This window comes from Aquarana catesbeiana, linkage group LG12 (genome assembly GCF_042186555.1).
Source record: "Aquarana catesbeiana isolate 2022-GZ linkage group LG12, ASM4218655v1, whole genome shotgun sequence".
NCBI lineage: Eukaryota > Metazoa > Chordata > Amphibia > Anura > Ranidae > Aquarana > Aquarana catesbeiana.
Window position 1 is genome coordinate 87,527,117 of NC_133335.1, and position 23,687 is coordinate 87,550,803.

A 23,687-nucleotide genomic window follows, 5' to 3' on the forward strand; every position below is an offset into this window, starting at 1 on the left:
AGGAGAGCCGCCGATTGGATCTCCTTTACTCGGGTCTGTCAGATGCGAGGGAGGAAAACCAATAAACTGCTCTTTCTGTTTATCGTGATTGGACACGGCTGATCACATGGTAAAGAGCTTCCGTCAGAGGCTCTTTACCGAAATCGGTGATGTGGTGCGTCAGATTGACCCACGGGCGCGCGATTGTGGCTTATCCTGCTGGAAGTCATATGACGGGAAGTGGTTAAATACCACCAAAAGAAAGCTCTATTTGTCTCAAAAAAAATTATAAAAATTTTATGTAGGTACAGTGTTGCATGACTGCACAATTGTCATGCAAAGTGCAACAGTGCTGAAAGCTGGCCTAGTCAGGAAGGGGTGAAAGTGCCCAGTATTGAAGTGGTTAAAGTGAATTTAGACTTAGACAGCCTTATGTTTTAAACAGCATGAGACAAGTTAGTTGTGAAATATATAGCACTTGCAGTGGGTACAAAAAAAATTTGGGACATTATTTTGCATGTAGGCGGAGCCTTGCTATAATTAGGGGGCGTGGCATTCTTTTTGTAGGCGGGGCATACTGTAACAGAAAAATGTGGCGTGCATGAAAATGGGCGTGGTTTGAGTGGAATAGTGGGTGTGTCTTAAATGGGCGTGGCTCGGAAGGGGTGTGGTATGAGATGAATGAGGGATGGAGGGAGAAAGAAAGAAAGAGGGAGAGAAAGAAAGAGAGTAAGAAAGAAAGAAAGAGGGAGAAAAAGAAAAAGAAAGAGAGAAAGAAAAAGAGAGAAAGAAAAAGGGATGGAGTGACAGCAGGCCCAGATCCTACACAACAGTAGAAATATGTGTATTCCAGAAAGTTTAACAAATCAGTAGATAAAGATACTCCAAACACCTGGTGTTGGCGCTTCAATCATCCCGGCACCAAGGTTGTTATGGTGTCAGGATGATTGAAGTGCATTATTTCTATTATTACATTGTAATATAGAATGAAATTATTTAACTCACCATAATGCAGAATCAGTGGAAGCCCTGAGCGTGTCACCTGCCACCTCGCCTGCCACCAGATGCCATCAGGTGTTCCCAGCGGAGTCCCCCCTTACATCAGGCATTTCCAGCTGACTCCTCCCTTACATCAGGCATTGCCAGCAGAGTCCTCCCTTACATCAGGCATTGCCAGTGGAGTCCCCCCTTACATCAGGCATTGCCAGCGGAGTCCCCCCTACATCAGACATTGCCAGCGGAGTCCCCCCTTACATCAGACATTGCCAGCAGAGTCCTCCCTTACATTAGGCATTGCCAGCAGAGTCCTCCCTTACATCAGGCATTGCCAGCTGAGTCTCCCCTTACATCAGGCATTGCTGGCAATGCCTGATGTAAGTGAGGACTCTGCTGGCAATGCCTGATGTAAGGGGGGACTCAGCTGGCAATGCCTGATGTAAGGGGGGACTCAGCTGGCAATGCCTGATGTAAGGGAGGACTCCGCTGGCAATGCCTGATGTAAGGGGGGACTCCGCTGGCAATGTCTGATGTAAGGGGGGACTCTGCTGGCAATGCCTGATATAAGGGAGGACTCTGCTGGCAATGTCTGATGTAAGGGGGGACTCTGCTGGCAATGCCTGATGTAAGGGGGGACTCAGCTGGCAATGTCTGATGTAAGGGGGGACTCTGCTGGCAATGCTTGATGTAAGGGAGGACTCTGCCGGCAATGCCTGATGTAAGGGAGGACTCTGCCGGCATTGCCTGATGTAAGGGAGGACTCTGCTGGCAATGTCTGATGTAAGGGGGGACTCCGCTGGCAATGTCTTATGTAAGGGGGGACTCTGCTGGCAATGCCTGATGTAAGGGAGGACTCTGCTGGCAATGCCTGATATAAGGGAGGACTCTGCTGGCAATGTCTGATGTAAGGGAGGACTCTGCTGGCAATGTCTGATGTAAGGGAGGACTCTGCTGGCAATGCCTGATGTAAGGGAGGACTTTGCTGGCAATGTCTGATGTAAGGGGGGACTCAGCTGGCAATGCCTGATGTAAGCGAGGACTCTGCTGGCAAAGCCTGATGTAAGGGAGGACTCTGCTGGCAAAGCCTGATGTAAATGAGGCCTCTGCTGGCAAAGCCTGATGTAAATGAGGCCTCTGCTGGCAATGCCTGATGTAAGGGAGGACTCTGCTGGCAGAGTCCTCCCTTACATCAGGCATTGCCAGCTGAGTCCCCCCTTACATCAGACATTGCCAGCAAAGTCCTCCCTTACATCAGGCATTGCCAGCAGAGTCCTCCCTTACATCAGACATTGCCAGCGGAGTCCCCCTTACATCCGACATTGCCAGCGGAGTCCCCCCTTACCTCAGGCATTGCCAGCAGAGTCCCCCCTTACATAAGACATTGCCAGCGGAGTCCCCCTTTACATCAGGCATTGCCAGCAGAGTCCTCTCTTACATCAGGCATTGCCAGCAGAGTCCTGTCCTTACACCAAGCATCCCCCAATGGAGCCCCCCTTTCCTTACAGATCAGGCATTCCCAGCAGTGGAGACTCTCTCCGCTGCCATTACTAATCAGAATGGGCCAAAATAGCCGGGTGGCTGCCAATAGCAATTGAGCTGCGGCGCCGCCCACCCCTTCCCACATTAGGTCACAGACAGATGGCAGCGGGGCGGGAGGTGGGCGGTGCCACAGCTCAAATTCTATTGGCAGCCACCCGGCCATTACTAAACAGTAATTTGGTCTTTGGGAAAATGGCGGCAGGTGGAGACATTGTCTCCGTCGGCCACAGACCTCTAGCGGCGGCGAAAAAAGAAAAAAAAATGGTAAAATAAGAATTTCCCGGGACATTTCCCAGGAATGGCTAAATCTGGGAAAAGGGTCTAAATCCCGAGACAGTTGGTAAGTATGTGGGAATTCGCTAGGTACCCTTTGTCTAGGCCAGGGATATGCAATTAGCGGACCTCCAGCTGTTGCAGAACTACAATTCCCATGAGGCATAGCAAGACTCTGAGAGCCACAAGCATGACACCCAGAGGCCGAGGCATGATGGGACTTGTAGTTTAGCAACAGCTGGAGGTCTGCTAATTGCATATCCCTGGTCTAGGCTCACTTTGCTACTCATTGCACACCTGTGGAACAGCTATTTCTGTTCTTAGACGCACAATGATGACATCATCAGTGTTATCCAGTAAGGAGAAACTGAGATGGGTAGGGTATACCTATCATGCTCAAGATTTCTTAAGGCTTGACCAGGCCATTTCTGGCACTTTTTGTTGTTTACTTGTAACGATCGGTATTTTTTTTCTAGAAAGTTTCTTAGAACCCTAAACATTATATATTTTTTAAAGCAGAGGCCTTGAATAAGTTGCTGTATTTTACATTTTTTCATGCCACATGGTATTTGTGCAGCAGTTTTTTTAAACACAGTTCTTTTGAGAAAAAAAATAAAATTAAAATTAAAAATTAAAAATAAAATTAAAATTTTAATGCAATAAAACACAATACATAACCCAATTTATGGTAAAATATAAGGCTACTTTCACATTGGGGCCATGTTAGTGCTAAAGTGCCACTCGTTTTAGCAGAGCTTTAGCGTGGTTTAAGTGGCGCTTTTTGTCCGTTAGCGGGGGTTAACCCCCCCCGCTAGCGATCAAAGAAAGGGTTTTAAAGAGCCCATGTTGCGGCGCTTCGGAAGCACTGCCCATTCATTGCAATGGGGAGGGGAGTTTTGGGAGCTCTGCAAACCAATCCAAAGATGCTGCTTGCAAGACTTTTTCTAACGTCCCACTAGCACACCTCCCCAGCGTGAAAGCATCTGGGCTTTCATATTTGGGCAGCAGTTTTCAGGTGCTGTACAGGCCCTATTTCTAATATTAAAATGCCTGAAAACTGTCTCAGTGTAAAAGGGATCTAAAAGATAATCTTATGCCGAGTAAATAGAAGTTAAATAGATATCAAACATGTAACGCTTTAAAATTGCGCACGCCCGTGCAACGGCAACAGATGACATGAATTTTACTATTCATAGGCAACACTTTAAAAGCCTTTACAGGTTACCACTTTAGATTTACCACTTTAGATTTACAGAGGAGGTCTAGTGCTAGAGTTATTGCCCATGTTCTGATGTTCCCGGTGATACCTCACCTGTGTAGGGCGATTGCGAGCACAGGGGCACTTTACTTTTTTTAATTTTTTTTTTTACATTAGTTTTAAAAAAATGTTTGGATCACTTTTATTGCTGTCACAAGGAATGTAAACATCCTTTGTGACAGCAACAGGCATGTGACAGGTACTCTTTGGCAGTGATAGGTAGCACTGATAGGCGGCACTGATGGGCAGCCTTTATGGGCACTGATGGGAACTGATAGGCAGCACTGACAGGCGGCACTGATTGCCATCACTGGTGGGCACAGGTGGGCACTGGCAGGCATCGCTGATGGGACTGCACTGATAACCAATGCACTGATTATCAGTGCAGATTCCCCGCTAGAAAAGCCGCTTATCGGCTCTCCTCTGCTCACGCGCTGTCAGTGTGAATGCCGATATCCGGCGTTTCCTATTTACACTGTGATCAGCTGTGATTGGACACAGCTGATCACATGGCAAAGAGCCCATGTCATAGGCTCTGCCTTGTTCTGACAGACGTCATATGATGCCCAGTCAGAACAATGAAACCCCGCCCAGCTGTCATTTTGATATAGGCCGATCGGAAAGGTGTTAATTTTGTTTTTCGTATATTCGTTTTCTAAAACTTTTGGAACAGTTTGAATTTGGATCGTTTCAAATTCTGTGTGAAGAATAGCTGGTTGTTAAGGAGCAAGCCGGGAAGCCAGCCACTGCGTCCTTAAAGTGTAAGTAAACCCCCCTATCGTTTTCAGCCAAGGAAGCTGTCATCTTTGCCTCTGTTTAATCCACAACTGCCATGATGATTCCGATTTAACAACTGAAGACTCATCAGCTGTCAGAGGGCTTCCCCACTGACAGCTGAAATGTAAACAAAAGAATGCCGGCAATGTAAAATTCAGAAAAAAACAAAAAACACAGTGTGGGGTACCGCAACAATCCATAGCAGGCTCTATGGGTCTGGTCTGGATTTTAAGGGGAACCCCACTCCTAAATAAAAAAATGGCATGGGGCCCCCCCAAAATCCATACCAGACCCTTTGGCCGAGCATGCAGTCCGGCAGGCCAGGAAAGGGGGGGCGAGTGAGTGCCCCTCCTCCTGAATAATACCAGGCCACATATCCCCATCAATATGGCTACACCTCCCATGTTGAGGGTGAGTGCCTCTTCCCCACAACCCTGGCTGGTGGTTATAGGGGTCTCTGGGCAGGGGGCTTATCGGGATCTGGAAGCCCCTTTAACAAGGGGGCCCCCAGATCCTGGCCCCCCCATGTGAATGAGTATGGGATAAATATTACCCCTACCCATTCACCAAAAAAGGGTAAAAACTGAGTAAAGACACAATACAAGTTTTTTGACAAGTCCTTTATTAAATAAAAAAAATGTCCCCCCGGTGTAGCTCCACCATCAATCATGATGCAAGCTGCACCCAAAAAAATTTAAAAAAATCCTCCGGTCCCGAAGGCTCCAGCTGTCTGCCTGCTCCACCGTCTGACAGTTCTTAAATAGCTGGCGTCACAAGGGGACGGGGTCACTCTATGATGTCATCGGTGACTCCTCCACTTAATTATTTAAGAAATTCCAAAGGGCCTGGTATGGATTGCGGGACCCCATACTGTTTTATTTCTGAATTTCTCATTCCCAGCATTCTTTTGTTTACAGTCAGCTGTCAGCAGGGAAGCCCACTGACAGCTGATGAGGCATCGGTTGTTAACCACTTCAGCCCCAGAATGATTTACCCCCTTCCTGACCAGAGCACTTTTTACAATTTGGCACTGCGTCACTTTAACTGCTAATTGCGCGGTCATGCAATGCTGTACCCAAATGAAATTTGCGTCCTTTTGTTCCCACAAATAGAGCTTTCTTTTGATGGTATTTGATCACCTCTGCGGTTTTTATTTTTTGCGCTATAAACGGAAAAAGACCGAAAATTTTGAAAAAAAATGATATTTTCTAATTTTTGTTATAAAAAAAATCCAATAAACTCAATTTTAGTCATACATTTAGTCCAAAATGTATTCAGCCACATATCTTTGGTAAAATAAATGTCAATAAGCGTATATTTATTGGTTTGCGCAAAAGTTATAGCGTCTACAAACTAGGATACATTTTCTGGAATTTACACAGCTTTTAGTTTATGACTGCCTATGTCATTTCTTGAGGTGCTAAAATGGCAGGGCAGTACAAAACCCCCCAAATGACCCCATTTTGGAAAGTAGACACACCAAGGAAATTGCTGAGAGGCATGTTGAGCCCATTGAATATTATTTTTTTTGTCCCAAGTGATTGAATAATGACAAAAAAAAAATTACAAAAAGTTGTCACTAAATGATATATTGCTCACACAGGGCATTGGCATATGTGGAATTGCACCCCAAAATACATTTAGCTGCTTCTTCTGAGTATGGGGATACCACCTGTGTGGGACTTTTTGGGAGCCTAGCCACGTACAGGGCCCCGAAAACCAATCACCGCCTTCAGGGTTTCTAAGGGCGTAAATTTTTGATTTCACTCCTCACTACCTATCACAGTTTTGAAGGCCATAAAATGCCAGGACAGTTCAACCCCCCCCAAATTACCCCATTTTGGAAAGTAGACACCCCAAGCTATTTGCTCAGAGGCATGTTGAGTCCATGGAATATTTTATATTTTGCCACAAGTTGCGGGAAAATGACAAACTATTTTTTTTTTTTTTTATTTGCACAAAGTTGTCACTAAATGATATATTGCTCACACAGGCCATGGGCATATGTGGAATTACACCCCAAAATACATTCTGCTGCTTCTCTTGAGTATGGGGATACCACATGTGTGGGACTTTTTGGGAGCCTAGCTGCGTACGGGGCCCCCGAAAACCAATCACCGCCTTCAGGATTTCTAAGGGCGTAAATTTTTGATTTCATTCCTCACTACCTATCACAGTTTTGAAGGCCATAAAATACCAAGATGACACAAAACCCCCCAAAATGACCCCATTTTGGAAAGTAGACACCCCAAGCTATTTGCTGAGAGGCATGGTAAGTATTTTGCAGCTCTCATTTGTTTTTGAAAATGAAGAAAGAAAAGAAAAATGTATTTTTTTTTCTTTTTTCAATTTTCAAAACTTTGTGACAAAAAGCGAGGTCTGCAAAATGCTCACCATACCTCTCAGCAAATAGCTTGGGGTGTCTACTTTCCAAAATGGGGTCATTTGGGCGGGGGGGGGGGTTGTGCCATCTGGGCATTCCATGGCCTCCGAAACTGTGATAGGCAGTGAAGAGTGAAATCAAAAATTTACACCCTTAGAAACCCTGAAGGCGGTGATTGGTTTTTGAGGTCCCATATGCGGCTAGGCTCCCAAAAAGTCTCACACATGCGGTATCCCCGTACTCAGGAGAAGCAACAGAATGTATTTTGGGGTGTAATTCCACATATTCCCATGGCATGTTTGAGCAATATATCATTTAGTGACAACTTTGTGCAAAAAAAAAATGGTCTTTTTCCCGCAACTTGTGTCACAATATAAAATATTCCATGGACTCGACATGCCTCTCAGCAAATAATTTGGGGGGTTTTGAACTGTTCTGGCATTTTATGCACAACATTTAGAAGCTTATGTCACACATCATCCACTCTTCTAACCACTTGAAGACAAAGCCCTTTCTGACACTATTTGTTTACATGAAAAAATATTTTTTTTTTTGCAAGAAAATTACTTTGAACCCCCAAACATTATATATATTTTTTAAAGCAAAGGTCCTACAGATTAAAATGGTGGGTGTTTCATTTTTTTTTTTCACACAGTATTTGCGCAGCGATTTTTCAAACGCATTTTTTGGGGAAAAAACACACTTTTTTTCATTTGAATGCACTAAAAAACACTATATTGCCCAAATGTTTGATGAAATGAAAAAGATGATCTTAGGCCGAGTACATGGATACCAAACATGACATGCTTTTAAATTGCGCCCAAACGTGCAGTGGCGACAAACTACATACATTTTTAAAAGCCTTTAAAAGCTTTTACAGGTTACCACTTTAGATTTACAGAGGAGGTCTACAGCTAAAATGACTGCCCTCGATCTGACCTTCGCAGTGATACCTCACATGCATGGTTCAATTGCTGTTTACATTTGACGCCATACCAACGCTTGCGTTCGCCTTTGCGCAAGAGCAGGGGGGGACAGGGGTGCTTTTTTTTTGTTATCTTTCTTTTTTTTTTGCTTTTTTATCTTATTTTTAAACTGTTCCTTTCATTTTTTTTTTTTTATCATTTTTATTGTTATGTCAGGGAATGTAAATATCCCCTATGATAGCAATAGGTAGTGACAGGTACTCTTTTTTGAAAAAAAATGGGGTCTATTAGAACCTAGATCTCTCCTCTGCCCTCAAAGCATCTGATCATACCAAGATCAGTGTGATAAAATGCTTTCCCAATTTCCCAAAGGCGCTGTTTACATCCGGCACAATCTAAGTCATGAAATGCTTGTAGCTTCCGGTTTCTTAGGCCATAGAGATGATTGGAGCCATTCTGGTCTCTGATCAGCTCTATGGTCAGCTGGCCGAATCACCGGCTGCATTCTCAGGTTCCCTGTTGGGACAGGAGAGCCAGAGAAAAACATGGAAGACGGTGGGAGGGGGGGACATTCCCTCCCACTGCTTGTAAAAGCAGTCTAGAGGCTAATTAGCCACTAGGATTGTTTTTACATGAAAGCCGACCGCTGGCTGAAAAGAATGATACCAAGATGATACCTAAACCTGCAGGCATCATTCTGGTATAACCACTCAAAGTCCAGCAACATACCAGTACGTTGCTGGTCCTTGTTGGGCATATATTGTAATCTTTTTTTTCATGCAGCCTGTGGGCTGAACGAAAAAAAGAGATTGATTGGTGGGTATGCCCACCATTAGAATACCTCCCTTCATCCACCCACTTCTAATGATGGGCATACATGCACCATTTATATATGCCAAAGCATGGGGGCATCCGCCCCAAAAGTTAGGAGCAAATCGCTCCTCCGCCCCTGCTGCCCCCATGCTTCGGCATATATCACCTCCGACAGCGCTGGAGTCACGGCTTTATGTATCGTGGGAGCAAATGCTGTTGCTGTCAAGATAAATAACGCCTATATCCACGCTTGCTGCAGACACAACATCTTTTTGGGGGGGTTCGTTGGGTAGGGGTACTCGGGAGGACATAAAGAAAATGCCTCTCATGCAGCCGACTGCATTTGGTTGGGGGAAAGTATGGGTGCTGCAGAAGTGGTGGGTTCCCAATTAGGATTGGCGAATGCAGCAGGAAGGGCATTATGGGCACGATGGGCCTGTATTTGTCTTCTTCTTGGTGGCAGCGGGACACTACTTGTGCTTGCCACCTCACCAGCTTGAACTGCACTTATGGGACTCGCCACGTCACCAAGTGTTACTGCAGTGCTGGTTTGACTACGACCGGGGTGTACTAGGCTGCTGGTGCTTGCCAGTTCACCAAAACGCTACCAAAAAAACTGTTAGCGATCAGGGATCAGGCCTGACTCTGCGAACGCTGCAGTTATGCGTTTAGTGTTTTGTAAGTGACAGTGATCGATCCATACTGCACTTGGGTGGGCTGAGCTGGGCTGGGCTGGGCTGGGTGGAGGGGCAAAACGCAGGTGCTAGCAGGTATCTGGGCTGATCCCGCTAACACTGCGTTTTTGGGAACCCTAAACTGCTAGGGACGCTAGTATAGATCTGATCAGGTATTGATCTGTTCAGATACTATACCACTAAGGGAGGTGTACGGTGCGTGCGTGGGTGTTAGCGCTACTGGCACTAACCTGATGCTGCCTGGGGCTGGTGCTTGCCAGTTCACAAAAACAACTGTTAGCGATCGCAGGGATCAGGCCTGACTCTGCGAACGCTGCAGTTATGCGTTTAGTGTTTTGTAAGTGACAGTGATCGATCGATACTGCACTTGGGTGGGCTGGGCTAGGCCGGGCGGAGGGGCAAAACGCAGGTGCTAGCAGGTATCTGGGCTGATCCTGCTAACACTGCGTTTTTGGGAACCCTAAACTGCTGGGGACGCTAGTATAGATCTGATCGAATCAGATATTGATCCGTTCAGATACTATACCACTAAGGGAGGTGTACGGTGCGTGCGTGGGTGTTAGCGGTACTGGCACTGAACTGACGCTGCCTGGGGTGACGCAGACCCTATCTGACCCTAAAACCTAAGTTATATCACCGCCGGGTGATCAGGGGGCTAAACCTTTATTAGGTAATAAACGGCTGGTGCCCTGACACTATAAAAAATAAACTAACTAACCAGCGTCACCCGTAACAGTTATACGGTGATCACTGGTGAAAGGGTTAACTAGGGGGCAATCAAGGGGTTAAAACCTTTATTAGATAGTATATGGGGGTCCCTGACGCTATAAAACGCTGACGGCGAACTTATATATTTACCTCCCTAACTAGCGTCACCAGTGACACTAATACAGCGATCAGAAAAACGATGATCGCTTAGTGACACTGGCGACGGGGGTGATCAAGGGGTTAAAACTTTATTAGGGGGGGTAGGGGGGTACCCTAGACCTAAAGGGGGCTACCACTAACTGCCCTACCACTTATAACTGTCACAAACTGACACCAATGCAGTAATCAGAAAAAAAAAACTGCTATTGGTGTCATTGTGATGGGGGGGGTGATCAGGGGGTTAACGGGGGGTGATCGGGGGTGAAAAGTGTGCGTAGTGTGTCTTACTGTAAGTGTAGTATTGGTGCACTTACTTAGATGTCTTCTCTCCTCGGCACCGGAATGGAAAATACCGACCCGAGGAGAGATGACATCACTTCCTCTGCTGCTGTCTACATTACAGCAGCAGAGCAAGATTCTCATTCGTTGGGAGCAATCGCGAGGGGGTGGCCACGGATGAGTGGTACGTGATTTTGCCTGCCCGTGCCATTCTGCCGCAGTATATCTGCGTTAGGCGGTCGGAAAGTGGTTAAGGATGCGGTGGCCGGCTTCCCAGCCTGCTCCTTAAAAAAACAGCTATTCTTCACATAGAATTTGAATCGGTCAATCACTTTTTGACCGTTTCAAATTCAAAATATTCCGAAAATTTGAAATTCGTTAGAAAATTATTAAACAAAACTAATTTTGAAACAAAATTAGTAACATAACAAATCTATCCGAAACAAAACACATTTTTCCGTTCTGCACATGTCTAGTTTAGGACACATTAAAGGGTATTCTGTTTTTCATGCCTAGCAGCCAATTAGTATCTGCCTTTTGTGCTGTAACTTGAAAGGAGAGTATCTGATTGGCAGTCAGGAAGAAATTAGACATTTTTTTTAGTAAGAAACCTGTAGGCAGGTTTCCGACAGGTGTATTAGCAAGTCAGTGGTTGGCCCAGGCTGAGGGGGGGAGGGCAGTTAATGCGAGTATTTTAGCTCCCGGGCTTTTTGGATCCATTCTGCCACCTGTGATATAAGAAGGGGGAAGGCTGAGTTCTGGGGGGGGACCACTCGCTCTTAGCCACACGTGCTGTGATTGTGTTTTGAGGAGAACTGATGCAGGTTGCAGTCCGTCTGAGGCACTGGGGTTTTGGGGAACCACCAAGATATGAGGAATGTCAAAATGAACTACTACCTTTCTGAGGTGTGCCTGGGCAGCCAGTTAGTGGTAAATAGAGGCATAATAATACTACTGTTCATATTGGACTGGATTATGAAGCATTTTAAATAAAGTTGCATCAACGGTTCTGAGCCTGGTCTGAAGTTAATCAAAAGGGTGCATGTTAGTTCTGGCGTATCAAAAGAAACAGGGCCAGTAAAGCACATGTGGGGTGCCAAGCTCTACTGCTATGGAAGGTTTACTTGGCGGATTAACAAGAGAAGCAGTATAATTGCTACGGGTAACCAAGCATTAGTTCAAGTAACAATGCAACCAGTCGTGAAATGTGAATTTGAGAAAGGGCCGTGTGCCTGAAATGCGCTGTGCTGCTCTAGTCACAACTCCATGCTGGACGTGCAATCCACAGCCACAGAAGAGGTTGTCATTTTGGTTCAGTTTGGTTTTGGCCAGTTGACAGCGCACGGCACCTTCCCAGCTTCTCCTTTTCATGATCATTGCCGACCCTGCTCCTTTCCGGTCCAGTTCCTGCAAGTGGATGGCACATGCTACCTCCCCGGCTTCTCCAACGGACTCCAGAGAGAAGGGGAGGTGCCGCCAGCATCCACGTCAGCCTGCGAGGCATTGTGCCACGGCAGCGGCATCTGAGCGGTCCAGGCACATCCCTTCCTGAGGGCAGCTTCTTGAGGCTCCTGTGCTTACACCCACTGGGCGGCCCCACATTCCATCCACCTCCCTGGCAAGGAGGTGCTCCAGGACTGACTCATCCAGGTCTGTAATTATTCCACCTCCAGCTGGCTGTTGTATATTTATTGCTGCACACACCACCTTGCAGGTGGTTTTAAGATATATTGATTTTAGCAATTACTTGGTTTTTCATTTGCTGTTTGAATAAGCTCTTTACCCACAGACTGTTCATATTGTACACAAGGTTCACAACAACCATTGCATTAACTGACCAGTTACATTGTACTGTATATGGACTGGGTCTGTCCAATTTAAATTTTTAAAAAATTTCTTACAATTTTTTAATAATTGCAATCACATTTTTGGTTCTCTCCCTCCCTAGCTGTCGGTTTCCAGTAGCAACTGGAACTGAAACTGCGTTACCGAGATCAATGACCTGGTCACATAGGTATGGGAAGGTATGGGAAGGAAGTGCATGTATGAGGTCTTTGCTAGGTGCATGGCTGGACCCTATTCTGTTAATGTGAGTGAGGTAACAGAAGTATGCTGGACTAGTGGAGAGGGTGCGAGCTAAGCAGCGTCCCTCCTCAGGCAAACATACATCAAGTAATAATGTGAAGTGGCAAGGAACATCACTTTCAGAGGAACTCTGTACTTCTATTACTGAACACAGTGTTGCAGCTCATCTCCAAGTTGGGGAGCTGCTTTAATGTTTGATTCCCCAATGACCGTGGTCCCCACACTGGTCCTGGGCATCGGTGAGCATGTGCACGATGAAGGTACCCCCATGTGCAGGGAGAGTTGGCCCCATCCACACACCTCATAAATAAGTCTTGTCATGAGATGCTGAAATCAAAGTCCTGCATTCAGCCTTTCTTTGCTGTCTTTGACCAGAACAAAGGCCTACCTGAGCCATTATTCTAAAATGTTACTTACATCTTGAGCTGAAAATTTAATCAGGGTGTAGTCTCCCCTCTCATATGTGTCCAGACTATCTCCATCATCCCAATATAGCTCTCCATGAGCAGCTCCATCCTTTGTAAGTGCCACCAACAGTATCATACCATTTTTGCGCATCTCTGTTGTAGTCATAGCTGGTTCCTAGTGAAGCAAACAGAAAGAAAGAACATATACATTGTTAGATTCATGTGCATGTTATATTAATATTTTTAAAAAGACAAAAAAAATATTATAGTTCGCTCCATGAAAATGGGTGTGTTTCATGGTTGCAGTAAAAGCATACTGTCTACAGGTGATACTCGAAAAATTAGAATACCGTGCAAAAGTTCATTTATTTCACTAATGCAACTTAAAAGGTGAAACTAATATATGAGATAGACTCAATACATGCAAAGCAAGATAGTTCAAGTTGTGATTTGTCATAATTTTGATGATTATGGCTTACAACTCATGAAAACCCCAAATCCACAATCTCAGAAAATTAGACTATTACATGCAATCAATAAAACAAGGATTATACATAGAACAATATTGGACCTCTGAAAAGTATAAGCATGCATATGTACTCAGTACTTGGTTTGGGCCCCTTTTGCAGCAATTACTGCCTCAATGCAGTGTGGCATGGAAGCTATCAGCCTGTGGCACTGTGAGGTTTTATGGAAGACCAGGATGCTTCGATAGCAGCCTTCAGCTCTTCTGCATTGTTCGGTCTCATGCCTCTCATTTTTCTCTTGGCAATGCCCCATAGATTCTCTATGGGGTTCAGGTCAGGCGAGTTTGCTGGCCAATCAAGCACAGTAATCCCACGGTCATTGAACCAGGTTTTGGTGCTTTTGGCAGTGTGGGCAGGTGCCAAGTCCTGCTGGAAAATGAAGTCAGCATCCCCATAGAGCTCATCTGTGGAAGGAAGCATGAAGTGCTCCAAAATCTCCTGGCAGATGGCTGCTTTGACCCTGGACTTAATGAAGCACAGTGGACCAACACCAGCAGATGACATGGCTCCCCAAATCAGCACAGACTGTGGAAACCTCACAGTGGACTTCAAGCATCTTGCAGTGTGTGTCTCTCCATTCTTCCTCCATACTCTGGGTCCTTGGTTTCCAAATGAGATGCAAAATTTTCTCTCATCAGAAAAGAGGACTGTGGACCATTAAGCAACATACCAGGTCTGTTTTTCTTTAGCCCAGGTAAGACGCTTCTGACGTTGTTTGTTGTTCAGGAGTGGCTTGACAAGAGGAATACGACATTTGAAGCCCATGTCCAAGATCTGTCTGTGTGTTTCTCTTGATGCACTGACTCCAGACTCAGTCCACTCCTTGTGAAAGTCCCCAACACTTTTGAATGGCCTTTTCCTGACAATCCTCTCCAGGCTGCGGTCATCTCTGCTGCTTGTGCACCTTTTTCTTCCACACTTTTCCCTTCCACATAACTTTCTATTAATGTGCTTTGATATAGCACTTTGGGAACATCCAACTTCTTTTGCAATTACCTTTTGAGGCTTTCCCTCCTTATGGAGGGTGTCAGTGATGGTTTTCTGTACAACTATCAGGTCAGCAGTCTGTCCCATGATTGTGATTCCTACTGAACCAGACTGAGAGACCATTTAAAGGCTCAGGAACACTTTGCATGTGTTATGTCTTAACCGCTCATGCAGATATACTGCGGCAGAAGGGCACGTACAGGCAGATTAACATACCTGTACGTTGCCCTTTAAGAGGCGGCTTGCGGGCGCGCGAGCTGCCGGGGGCTGCGTGAGCGTTATCGCTGGTCCCGCGGACTCGATGTCCACGGGGATACCCCAGGGCCGTCTTTAGTGCAGGGCAAACGGGGCACTTGCCCTGGGCCCAATCTTTGTTGGGGGGCCCACGCTAGCCGTGAATTGGGGCCCCGATGACAGCTTTGCAGAGCGCACAGAGGACACGGGAGGATGTATTCCTCGCTAGCCAGCTGAGAGGGGGCGGGGCCGGGAGCTTCACTGACGCTCTGACCCCGCCCATGTGCAGCCTGTGTACTCAGAAAAGAGCTTCTGTAGTGAGAGCCAGTGATCGGAGTGGGAGTGTCAGTGGAGCTTCCGGCCCCGCCCCCTCTATACTGGCTGCTGAATACAGAGGTCCGGGGGCGGAGCCGGGAGCTCCAATGACACTCCCACTCCGATCACTGGCTCTCACTACAGGCGCTCTACTCCCAGTACACAGGCTACACGTGGGTGGGGTCAGAGCGTCAGTGGAACTCCCGGCCCCGCCCCTCTTAGCTGGCTAGCGCGGAATACATCCTCCCATGTCCTCTGTGCGCTATGCAAAGCTGTCATCGGGGCGACCATTCACGGATGATGTAGGCCCCCAACAAAGCATCAGTGGAGCTCCCAGCTGCTTTAGTGAGAGCAGAGAGTGGAAGCCCCGCCCACAGTCCTGAATGTATGTAGTAAGTTTGGCTGGCCAGGTATGTCCTTACAACCATAAAATGCCTGACTGTTTAAACCCTGAGCTGTGTTATTTAACTGTAAAGCTGTGCATTGCTGAAAGTTCTCTGACCATCCCCTGTATAATGTCTGCAGTCTCTGATTGTCTCCTGCAGTATGTCCGCAGTCTCTGATTGTCTCCTGCAGTATGTCCGCAGTCTCTGGTAATCTCCTGCAGTATGTCCGCAGTCTCTGGTAATCTCCTGCAGTATGTCCGCAGTCTCTGGTAATCTCCTGCAGTATGTCTGCAGTCTCTGATTGTCTCCTGCAGTATGTCCGCAGTCTCTGATTGTCTCCTGCAGTATGTCTGCAGTCTCTGGTAATCTCCTGCAGTATGTCCGCAGTCTCTGATTGCCTCCTGCAGTATGTCCGCAGTCTCTGATTGTCTCCTGCAGTATGTCCGCAGTCTCTGGTAATCTCCTGTAGTATGTCCGCAGTCTCTGATTGTCTCCTGCAGTATGTCCGCAGTCTCTGATTGTCTCCTGCAGTATGTCCGCAGTCTCTGATTGTCTCCTGCAGTATGTCCGCAGTCTCTGGTAATCTCCTGTAGTATGTCCGCAGTCTCTGATTGTCTCCTGCAGTATGTCCGCAGTCTCTGATTGTCTCCTGCAGTATGTCCGCAGTCTCTGATTGTCTCCTGCAGTATGTCCGCAGTCTCTGGTAATCTCCTGCAGTATGTCCGCAGTCTCTGATTGTCTCCTGCAGTATGTCCGCAGTCTCTGATTGTTTCCTGCAGTATGTCCGCAGCCTCTAATTGTCTCCTGCAGTATGTCCGCAGTCTCTGATTGTCTCCTGCAGTATGTCCACAGTCTCTGATTGTCTCCTGCAGTATGTCCGCAGTCTCTGATTGTCTCCTGCAGTATGTCTGCAGTCTCTGATTGTTTCCTGCCGTATGTCCGCAGTCTCTGGTAATCTCCTGCAGTATGTTCACAGCCTCTGATTGTCTCCTGCAGTATGTCTGCAGTCTCTGATTGTCTCCTGCAGTATGTCTGCAGTCTCTGGTAATCTCCTGCAGTATGTCCACAGTCTCTGATTGTCTCCTGCAGTATGTCCGCAGTCTCTGGTAATATCCTGCAGTATGTCCGCAGCCTCTGAGTGTCTCCTGCAGTATGTCCGCAGTCTCTGGTAATCTCCTGCAGTATGTCCGCAGCCTCTGATTGTCTCCTGCAGTATGTCCGCAGTCTCTGATTGTCTCCTGCAGTATGTCCGCAGTCTCTGATTGTCTCCTGCAGTATGTCCGCAGTCTCTGTTAATCTCCTGCAGTATGTCCGCAGTCTCTGAGTGTCTCCTGCAGTATTTCCACAGTCTCTGATTGTCTCCTGCAGTATGTCCGCAGTCTCTGGTAATCTCCTGCAGTATGTCCACAGTCTCTGATTGTCTCCTGCAGTATGTCCGCAGCCTCTGATTGTCTCCTGCAGTATGTCTGCAGCCTCTGATTGTCTCCTGCAGTATGTCCGCAGTCTCTGATTGTCTCCTGCAGTATGTCCGCAGTCTCTGTTAATCTCCTGCAGTATGTCCGCAGTCTCTGATTGTCTCCTGCAGTATGTCCGCAGTCTCTGATTGTCTCCTGCAGTATGTCCGCAGTCTCTGATTGTCTCCTGCCATATGTCCGCAGTCTCTGGTAATCTCCTGCAGTATGTCCACAGTCTCTGATTGTCTCCTGCAGTATGTCTGCAGTCTCTGATTGTCTCCTGCAGTATGTCCGCAGTCTCAGGTAATCTCCTGCAGTATGTCCACAGTCTCTGATTGTCTCCTGCAGTATATCCGCAGCCTCTGATTGTCTCCTGCAGTATGTCCGCAGTCTCTGATTGTCTCCTGCAGTATGTCCGCAGTCTCTGTTAATCTCCTGCAGTATGTCTGCAGTCTCTGAGTGTCTCCTGCAGTATTTCCGCAGCCTCTGATTGTCTCCTGCAGTATGTCTGCAGTCTCTGATTGTCTCCTGCAGTATGTCCGCAATCTCTGATTGTCTCCTGCAGTATGTCCACAGTCTATGATTGTCTCCTGCAGTATGTCCACAGTCTCTGATTGTCTCCTGCAGTATGTCCACAGTCTCTGATTGTCTCCTGCAGTATGTCCGCAGTCTCTGATTGTCTCCTGCAGTCTCTGGTAATCTCCTGCAGTATGTCCGCAGCCTCTGAGTGTCTCCTGCAGTATGTCCGCAGTCTCTGGTAATCTCCTGCAGTATGTCTGCAGTCTCTGATTGTCTCCTGCAGTATGTCCGCAGCCTTTGATTGTCTCCTGCAGTATGTCCGCAGTCTATGATTGTCTCCTGCAGTATGTCCGCAGTCTATGATTGTCTCCTGCAGTATGTCCGCAGTCTCTGATTGTCTCCTGCAGTATGTCCGCAGTCTCTGATTGTCTCCTGCAGTATGTCCGCAGTCTCTGATTGTCTCCTGCAGTATGTCCGCAGTCTCTGATTGTCTCCTGCAGTATGTCCGCAGTCTCTGATTGTCTCCTGCAGTATGTCCGCAGTCTCTGATTGTCTCCTGCAGTATGTCCGCAGTCTCTGATTGTCTCCTGCAGTATGTCCGCAGTCTCTGATTGTCTCCTGCAGTATGTCCGCAGTCTCTGATTGTCTCCTGCAGTATGTCCGCAGTCTCTGGTAATCTCCTGCAGTATGTCCGCAGTCTCTGATTGTCTCCTGCAGTATGTCCGCAGTCTCTGATTGTTTCCTGCAGTATGTCCGCAGCCTCTGATTGTCTCCTGCAGTATGTCCGCAGTCTCTGATTGTCTCCTGCAGTATGTCCACAGTCTCTGATTGTCTCCTGCAGTATGTCCGCAGTCTCTGATTGTCTCCTGCAGTATGTCTGCAGTCTCTGATTGTTTCCTGCCGTATGTCCGCAGTCTCTGGTAATCTCCTGCAGTATGTTCACAGCCTCTGATTGTCTCCTGCAGTATGTCTGCAGTCTCTGATTGTCTCCTGCAGTATGTCTGCAGTCTCTGGTAATCTCCTGCAGTATGTCCACAGTCTCTGATTGTCTCCTGCAGTATGTCCGCAGTCTCTGGTAATATCCTGCAGTATGTCCGCAGCCTCTGAGTGTCTCCTGCAGTATGTCCGCAGTCTCTGGTAATCTCCTGCAGTATGTCCGCAGCCTCTGATTGTCTCCTGCAGTATGTCCGCAGTCTCTGATTGTCTCCTGCAGTATGTCCGCAGTCTCTGATTGTCTCCTGCAGTATGTCCGCAGTCTCTGTTAATCTCCTGCAGTATGTCCGCAGTCTCTGAGTGTCTCCTGCAGTATTTCCACAGTCTCTGATTGTCTCCTGCAGTATGTCCGCAGTCTCTGGTAATCTCCTGCAGTATGTCCACAGTCTCTGATTGTCTCCTGCAGTATGTCCGCAGCCTCTGATTGTCTCCTGCAGTATGTCCGCAGCCTCTGATTGTCTCCTGCAGTATGTCCGCAGTCTCTGTTAATCTCCTGCAGTATGTCCGCAGTCTCTGATTGTCTCCTGCAGTATGTCCGCAGTCTCTGATTGTCTCCTGCAGTATGTCCGCAGTCTCTGATTGTCTCCTGCCATATGTCCGCAGTCTCTGGTAATCTCCTGCAGTATGTCCACAGTCTCTGATTGTCTCCTGCAGTATGTCTGCAGTCTCTGATTGTCTCCTGCAGTATGTCCGCAGTCTCAGGTAATCTCCTGCAGTATGTCCACAGTCTCTGATTGTCTCCTGCAGTATATCCGCAGCCTCTGATTGTCTCCTGCAGTATGTCCGCAGTCTCTGATTGTCTCCTGCAGTATGTCCGCAGTCTCTGTTAATCTCCTGCAGTATGTCTGCAGTCTCTGAGTGTCTCCTGCAGTATTTCCGCAGCCTCTGATTGTCTCCTGCAGTATGTCTGCAGTCTCTGATTGTCTCCTGCAGTATGTCCGCAATCTCTGATTGTCTCCTGCAGTATGTCCGCAGTCTCTGATTGTCTCCTGCAGTCTCTGGTAATCTCCTGCAGTATGTCCGCAGCCTCTGAGTGTCTCCTGCAGTATGTCCGCAGTCTCTGGTAATCTCCTGCAGTATGTCTGCAGTCTCTGATTGTCTCCTGCAGTATGTCCGCAGCCTTTGATTGTCTCCTGCAGTATGTCCGCAGTCTATGATTGTCTCCTGCAGTATGTCCGCAGTCTATGATTGTCTCCTGCAGTATGTCCGCAGTCTCTGATTGTCTCCTGCAGTATGTCCACAGTCTCTGATTGTCTCCTGCAGTATGTCCGCAGTCTCTGATTGTCTCCTGCAGTATGTCCGCAGTCTCTGATTGTCTCCTGCAGTATGTCCGCAGTCTCTGATTGTCTCCTGCAGTATGTCCGCTGTCTCTGAACCTCTCCTGTAGTATGTGTATTAATGTGCCCCTTTACTTGCTCAATTATTTGGGATTGCTCCACTGCTCAGTGAGAGGTAATGATGTGCATGAACCTCTAGCAACCAATCAGCAAACAGTAGTGATCTGATTTAATCTCTAGCAACCAATCAGTAAGTGCTAATGATGTGCTGTAACCCCTAGCAACCAATTAGTGAGCGCTAATAATGTACATCAACCTCTAGCAACCAATCGGAAAGCAGAAATTATGTGTTGTAACCTCTAGAAACCAGCCATTAAGCAGTAATGATAGGCTGTAACCTCTGGCAAACAATTGCAATCGCTGCATGATCTGCTGCAGTAAACTGATTTTGAGTCTACCTGCTATTTTTTGTATGTCTCAGAATGGAGGGGGGGCCCCAAGAAAATGTTTGCCCAGGGCCCAATCAAAATTAAAGACGGCCCTGGGATACCCACAATCATTTCCCGGTGAGGAAGAACAGGGAAGTGCTAATGTAGACAAGCATTTCCCCGTTCTGCCTAATGGCACTGACACTGGCCACAGTGGAGATCAGTTTCGTGAGCGGTGTCAGGAGCGGTGATCAGTGTCGTGTCACACAAAGCCCCTCCCTCCACAGTTAGAATCACTCCCTAGGACACACTTAACCCCTACAGCGCCACCTAGTGGTTAACCCCTTCACTGCCAGTCACATTTACACAGTAATCAATGCATTTTTAATCGCACTGATCGCTGTATAAATGTGAATGGTCCCAAAATAGCGCCAAAAGTGTCCGATCTGTCCGCCATAATGTCGCAGTCAGGATAAAAATCATTGATCGCCACCATTACTAGTAAAAAAAAATTATAAATGAAAATGCCATAAAACTATCCCCTATTTTGTAGACGCTTTAACTTTTGCGCAAACCAATCAATAAACGCTTATTGCAATTTTTTTAACCAAAAATATGTAGAAGAATACGTATCGGCCTAAACTGAGAAAAAAAAATGTTTTTTTATATATTTTTTGGGGATATTTAATATAGCAAAAAGTAAAAAATAATGTGTTTTTTTTTCAAAATTGACGCTTTTTTTTGTTTATAGCGCAAAAAATAAAAACCGCAGAGGTGATCAAATACCACCAAAAGAAAGCGCTATTTGTGAGAAAAAGGATGTCAATTGCCACGTCGCACGACCGTGCAATTGTCAGTTAAAGCGATGCAGTGCCGAATCGCAAAAAGTGCTCTGGTCTTTGGCCAGCCAAATGGTCCGGGGCTTAAGTGGTTAATTACCTGATTAGATTGGGACAGTTTTAGCCTAGAATTTTCTAATTTTCTGAGATTACAAAAGAAGGCAGGGAGTAGGGAGTGCCGCAGTTCGCTGCTTCTGTCGGCAGGTGTCCCAACCCCCCACACACAGGGAAAAACACAGGGGACTATTTCGGTACTGAAGGTAGTAGGGTATTAGTACAAAAGGGTGAAGAGGAGATAATAGGATAAAAACTATATTTTTAATAGAAATCCATTTTAAAAGAATGTATATAACACAATAATGCAATGACATATACAGTTGCAATACAGGACAAGGCAATATATACAACCGCATGAATTGCATCCAGTGATAACAGAGATTGTAACAATGACTTGGATTCTCGACCGGTTTCGCGGTATTCACCGCTTCCTCAGGAGAGTAAAGTCTAAAATGTAGCATAAAAAACAAATAAATATACAAAGATTCACAGATGCGTAAAGTTTTTGTAATGGTGGCAGCGAGGTCATTGAAATTACATTGAACAATAATATACAGATTGAATAAAGAAAGGACAGGCTCACCCGCTCAGGTATTCTCTGTAGATATAAGGGGCCCCATACAATTCCCCCTGCGACGAACACAGGGGATAACAGAACAGCCTCTGGTGGGTAAAATATTTAGGTAATTGGTATATGTGTGGGTCATTAAACCACAACACAGAGTAAGGCGTGAAAAAGTAGAGGGGTACCCATAAATTACCTCTAAGTTTGGAACCCAGTGTGCAAAGAACAGGAACTAGAAATTAGTGTGGTTAAGGGAAAAAAGGAAGAGCCTACCCCTCCCCCCTTTCCTGTCCTTCTCCTTCCTTTTTCCCCCCTTTCCCCCCCCCCCCCCCCCCCATTTTCCCCCCCCTCCCCTCCTTCCTATTACCTTCCTTCCTTCTTCTTTCTTTTTCTCTCTCTTCCTTTTTTCCCTTAACCACACTAATTTCTAGTTCCTGTTCTTTGCACACTGGGTTCCAAACTTAGAGGTAATTTATGGGTACCCCTCTACTTTTTCACGCCTTACTCTGTGTTGTGGTTTAATGACCCACACATATACCAATTACCTAAATATTTTACCCACCAGAGGCTGTTCTGTTATCCCCTGTGTTCGTCGCAGGGGGAATTGTATGGGGCCCCTTATATCTACAGAGAATACCTGAGCGGGTGAGCCTGTCCTTTCTTTATTCAATCTGTATATTATTGTTCAATGTAATTTCAATGACCTCGCTGCCACCATTACAAAAACTTTACGCATCTGTGAATCTTTGTATATTTATTTGTTTTTTATGCTACATTTTAGACTTTACTCTCCTGAGGAAGCGGTGAATACCGCGAAACCGGTCGAGAATCCAAGTCATTGTTACAATCTCTGTTATCACTGGATGCAATTCATGCGGTTGTATATATTGCCTTGTCCTGTATTGCAACTGTATATGTCATTGCATTATTGTGTTATATACATTCTTTTAAAATGGATTTCTATTAAAAATATAGTTTTTATCCTATTATCTCCTCTTCACCCTTTTGTACTAATACCCTACTACCTTCAGTACCGAAATAGTCCCCTGTGTTTTTCCCTGTGTGTGGGGGGTTGGGACACCTGCCGACAGAAGCAGCGAACTGCGGCACTCCCTACTCCCTGCCTTCTTTTGTAGTAGATTGTTGGGATGATGGTACTTTATACTTGATAACTTAACTATTTAAACGTAGGCGCTCTGTCCAATTTTCTGAGATTGTGGATTTGGGGTTTTCATGAGCTGTAAGCCATGATCATCACAATTATGAAAAATCACGGCTTGAACTATCTTGCTTTGCATGCATATTTTAACCACACATCGCAAAAGCAGCGCTGACATATTGCCCAGAGATTTACAGAATACATATATTTATTCACTTCGGACCCTGACTGGATATAAAGAGGCAGAACCCCTGGCAAACAGCAAAATACAAATCTGAAAAAATATAAATAAACTACTTAAAGGAGACCTACACTCAAAAACACAAAGGCAACCACCTCACCTAGGGACTGCTAAGCCATATTTCATTTTTTGTTTTTGGGTTAGGAACCCCATTGAAGTCATTTTTTAGACTAATAGGCAAAGAATTGTCAAACACAGGCATTGGGAGATGGCCACTGCCCTGGGGAATATGTACCAAAGCAATTTTAATGATGCTTTAAGGGCAACATTAAAAATGCAAAATGTATTTAAATAACATGCCTGGCATGCCTTGAACCTGCCTGTGAAGTGGCGTACCCATATAATGTACAGTATATAACCTACTATAGCAAAACTGACATTTACAAAATAAAAGCAGCATTTAAATTGCTGGTAAATGTAAGCTCCTGC

At 46.2% G+C, this 23,687-nt stretch overlaps 1 protein-coding gene across 2 annotated transcripts in view; it reads right to left on the reverse strand.

Moving 5' to 3' along the window:
• The window catches only part of LOC141114481 (lysosomal alpha-glucosidase-like), a 321,841-nt gene that overhangs the window by 9,897 nt on the left and 288,257 nt on the right, over positions 1 to 23,687 (reverse strand). For both annotated transcript variants that reach the window (XM_073608186.1, XM_073608187.1), the window contains one exon: positions 13,288 to 13,452. In XM_073608186.1, coding sequence (XP_073464287.1) covers positions 13,288 to 13,452 — 165 coding nt within the window. The remainder of the gene's footprint in view (positions 1 to 13,287; positions 13,453 to 23,687) is intronic.